Source organism: Onychostruthus taczanowskii, unplaced genomic scaffold, assembly GCF_017590055.1.
Source record: "Onychostruthus taczanowskii isolate IOZ18803 unplaced genomic scaffold, ASM1759005v1 scaffold659, whole genome shotgun sequence".
NCBI classification, from domain to species: domain Eukaryota; kingdom Metazoa; phylum Chordata; class Aves; order Passeriformes; family Passeridae; genus Onychostruthus; species Onychostruthus taczanowskii.
In genome coordinates, this window is record NW_024504333.1 from 1 (window position 1) to 4,112 (window position 4,112).

The 4,112-nt window shown below is 60.4% G+C and overlaps 1 protein-coding gene across 1 annotated transcript; it reads right to left on the minus strand.

Moving 5' to 3' along the window:
* Window positions 1-1,216: 1,216 nt before the first annotated feature.
* On the minus strand, window positions 1,217-3,813 carry LOC121344648 (zinc finger protein 883-like; the record flags this gene model as incomplete). Its single annotated transcript, XM_041420798.1, has 3 exons — window positions 3,766-3,813; window positions 3,037-3,101; window positions 1,217-2,911 (listed from the first exon to the last, which is right to left on the minus strand). Coding segments are annotated over exons 1-3 (1,783 nt in total), but the record flags the coding sequence as incomplete, so codon positions are not given.
* Window positions 3,814-4,112: the final 299 nt, after the last annotated feature.

Genomic DNA, 4,112 nt, shown 5'->3' on the forward strand with positions numbered 1-4,112 from the left:
ACCGAGACTGAGACCAGCACTGACACCGGCACCAGCACTGGCACTGAGAATGGCACCGCTCCAGGACCGAGACTGGGACAGGGACTGGCACCGCTCCAGGACTGAGACTGAGACTGGGAGAGGGACTGGCACCGCTCCAGCACCGAGACTGGGACAGGGACTGGCAACTCTCTGGGACCAAGACTGGGACAGGGATTGGCACCGCTCCACCACTGAGACTGAGACAGGGACTGGCGCCACTCCAGGACTGAGACTGCGACAGGGACTGTCACTGTTCTGGAACCAAGCTGGGACAGGGACTGGCACTGCTCCAGGACCAAGATTGGGACCAGCACCGTTTCGGGATTGAGATTGACACTAGAACCAGAATCAGTGCCGGGAGTGCTCTGGGACTGAAACAAGAGACCAAGGCTGGCACCGGGACAGGGATCAGTGCCAGGATCACTCTGGGACAGGCGCTGGGTTCGGAAACAGGACTGGAAGTGGGATTGGCACTGGGATCCCTCCGGGACCTCTGCGTTCGCTCCGGGGAGCTTTGGCTGAGCCCCCAGGCAGGACGGGGAGGGACCCCTGGGCAGGGCGGGACCCCCTCGGTTCACATTGTTCCAGTGCAGCCATCCTGGTCCATATGGTCCAGTTTGTATGATCCCAGACTCTGGTCCTAATCCATATGGTCCCAGCCTGTGAAATCCCGGTCCATGTGATCCCAGTCTGTACAATCCCAGCCCATACAATCCCAGACTACAAGGTCCCAGTCCACATGATCCCAGTGTGTATGACCCTGCATGCCACGCACTCCGAGGGTCTGGAATTCCAGTTCCCAGCCAGGAAAAGATGTTCCTGCCCTTGAAGGCAAAGCTCTTAAGAAGGGGCCAAAAGCCAAGTGGAGCAAGATCCTGCAGTGACATTTCACTGCCAGCCGTCAGAACTTCACCCACGGTTGTTGTAGCTCCTGCACGGGGAATTAAATCAGGGGAGGGTCTTTGGTGGCAGCTCAAGGAACACACTGAGAGAGATTTGTCCTCCCTGGGGGATTTCTCCTCCCTGGTCTCCATCTTCAGCCCCTGGCTCAAGGGAGACACAGAGAGAAAGAGAGCAGGCAAAGCAAGGCAGGAGAGAAAGGAGGACACAAACACAATCCGCTGAGAAGATGCAACTCTGCTAACAGAACTGCAAAGGACTAAAAATGAATGGGACAGAAAGAAATAATACTGACACTCGTAGGGTCTCTCCCCAGTGTGGATCCTCTGGTGCTTGATCAGCCTGGAGCTGCTCTGAAACCTCTTCCCACACTCCCCACACTCGTAGGGTCTCTCCCTTGTGTGGGTCCTCTGGTGGCTGGTCAAGTTGCAGCTAAACCTGAAGCTCTTCCCACACTCCCCACACTTGTATGGCCGTTCCCCCGTGTGGGTGCGTTGGTGGATGACAAGGGAGGAGTTGTACCTGAATCCCTTCCCGCAGTCAGGACACTGGAAGGGCTTCTCCTCCGTGTGAATCCGATAGTGCTGGAGGAGATGGGAGCTGGTCTGGAACCTCTTCCTGCATTGATCACACTCGTAGGGCCTCTCCCCAGTGTGGGTCCCCTGGTGCCTGATCAGGTTGGCCCTCCGGCTGAAGCTCATCCCACACTCGGAACACTCGAAAGGCCTCTCCCCGGTGTGGCTCCTTTGGTGCTTGCTCAGGCTGGAGCTGGTCTGAAACCTCTTCCCACACTCCCCACACTCGTAGGGCCGTTCCCCAGTGTGCGTCCTCTGGTGCACGATCAGACTGGAGCTCTGGCTAAATCTCTTCCCACATTCCCCACACTCATAGGGCTTCTCTCCAGTGTGGCTCCTCTTGTGCAGGATCAGGTGGTAGCTCACACTGAATCTCATCCCACACTCCCCACACTCGTAGGGCTTCTTCCCGGTGTGGGTCCTCTGGTGGCTGATCAGGCTGGAGCCGTCGGTGAAGCTCTTCCCACACTCCCCACACTGGTAGGGCCTCTCCCCAGTGTGGATCCTCTGGTGCTTGATCAGCCTGGAGCTGCTCTGAAACCTCTTCCCACACTCCCCACACTCGTAGGGTCTCTCCCCAGTGTGGATCCTCTGGTGCCTGGTCAGGTGGAAGATCTGGACGAAGCTCTTCCCACACTCACCACACTCGTAGGGTCTCTCCCTTGTGTGGGTCCTCTGGTGGCTGGTCAAGTTGCAGCTAAACCTGAAGCTCTTCCCACACTCCCCACACTTGTATGGCCGTTCCCCCGTGTGGGTGCGTTGGTGGATGACAAGGGAGGAGTTGTACCTGAATCCCTTCCCGCAGTCAGGACACTGGAAGGGCTTCTCCTCCGTGTGAATCCGATAGTGCTGGAGGAGATGGGAGCTGGTCTGGAACCTCTTCCTGCATTGATCACACTCGTAGGGCCTCTCCCCAGTGTGGGTCCCCTGGTGCCTGATCAGGTTGGCCCTCCGGCTGAAGCTCATCCCACACTCGGAACACTCGAAAGGCCTCTCCCCGGTGTGGCTCCTTTGGTGCTTGCTCAGGCTGGAGCTGCTCTGAAACCTCTTCCCACACTCCCCACACTCATAGGGTCTCTCTCCTGTGTGGATCCTCTGGTGCGTGATCAGTCTGGAGCTGCAGCTGAAGCTCTTCCCACACTCCTCGCACGTGTGGGGCTTCTCCCCATCATGGAGCTGCTCCTGGAGCCCCAGCTCCGAGCTCTGGCTCCATCTCCGGCCGCCTTCCCGGCCCAGGCTGGCTCTTTCCCCCTCAGATCCCCGCCATCTGCGTTTGCAGCCCCTCCTCGTGCGGCATCTCCGGGGCTTTTCCTCCCCGCTGGGTTCCTGCGCCGTGGAGCCGCTCCAAACGGCCTCTGCCACCAGGTTCTGCCGCGGGGATTTGTCCTCCCTGCTCTCCGTGCTCAGCTCCTGCTCTGGGGGAGGAAGGACAAGGACAGGATGGGATGCACAGGCAGCAGGGCTGTGCTGCAGCCGGGGCCGTGCTGGGCTGGCAGATGGAGCAGCACAGAGGGGAAAGGGGCACTGACTTCCTCCTCACCTCCCTCCGTGTCCCGGGCCATCCTCCTCGTCCTCATAGCAGCCCGGGGTTGGCAATGGGAAATCCTATTTTGGGGAAAACAAGGGATGAGCACGTTGAGATTGAAGGTCTCCCTGCCCTACTCCACCACTAGATGTCACCGGCCATCTGGGTTCCATAAAAGCCTCCCAAACACCAAGGCTGAGCTCTCAAAAAGCCTCCCAGCAATTCCCCGTCCCCGCTCCCTCCCCTCTGGTCTTCGGGGTTCCCCCTGTCCCAGCTGCTGGGGTCCCGCTTGCATTGGGGGTCCCCCTTCTCCTCGGTGCCCGCCCTCCCCAGGCTGCTGGGAGTCCCGGCAATCCCAAACGCTGCCCCCTCTTCGCTCTGCCCATTCGGGGGTGCCGGGGCTTTTTGGGCTCCCTGTTGGGCTCCCTTCTCCCCTCACTCTCTGCTCTGGGCTGCAGGGGCTCCAAGCAGTCCCCCCTGCCCCTCTCCAGGCTCTTGAGGCTCCCGCCAATGGCGGCGCTCCCCCCTCTCTGGGCTCCCCACTTTGGGCTCCTGCGGGACACAGGGCTCTGCTCCTCCAGGCTGCCTCTGCCGGCAGCCGCCACCACCACCCCCCCGATGTCCCCCCCAGGGGCCTTTTCCGCTCAGCCTTGCACTTCTTCATTCTCCAAACATCCCCCCCAAAAAAAACCCAAACCAGGGACCCCTCGGGATATCTGGGCCGAGCTCCCCCTCCCCGCTCACCTGCGCGATGGGGGGGCGATCATCCCACAGGTAGGGGCTGCGAATGCAGGGAGGGCTCGACCCCGTGCTTCCTTCAGCTCAGCCTTGACCCGCCTTTGTCCCTCCTCTTCCTCTTCCTACCCCTCCTGCTATTCCACACCCCAGCCTTCTCCTAATCCTTCCCCTCCCTAACCACACCTCCTTCTCTTTCTGTGGCTGCTCTCTCTCTGCCTTCCCCCTCCTCTTCCATCTCCCCACCGACACTCCTCCTCCCTAATTCCACCTCCTTCTTCCACTTCATCCCTCCCCCTCCCGTTCCCTCCTCCTCCAGCAGCAGCCACACCCTCACTGCCCCGTTCCCGGAGCCC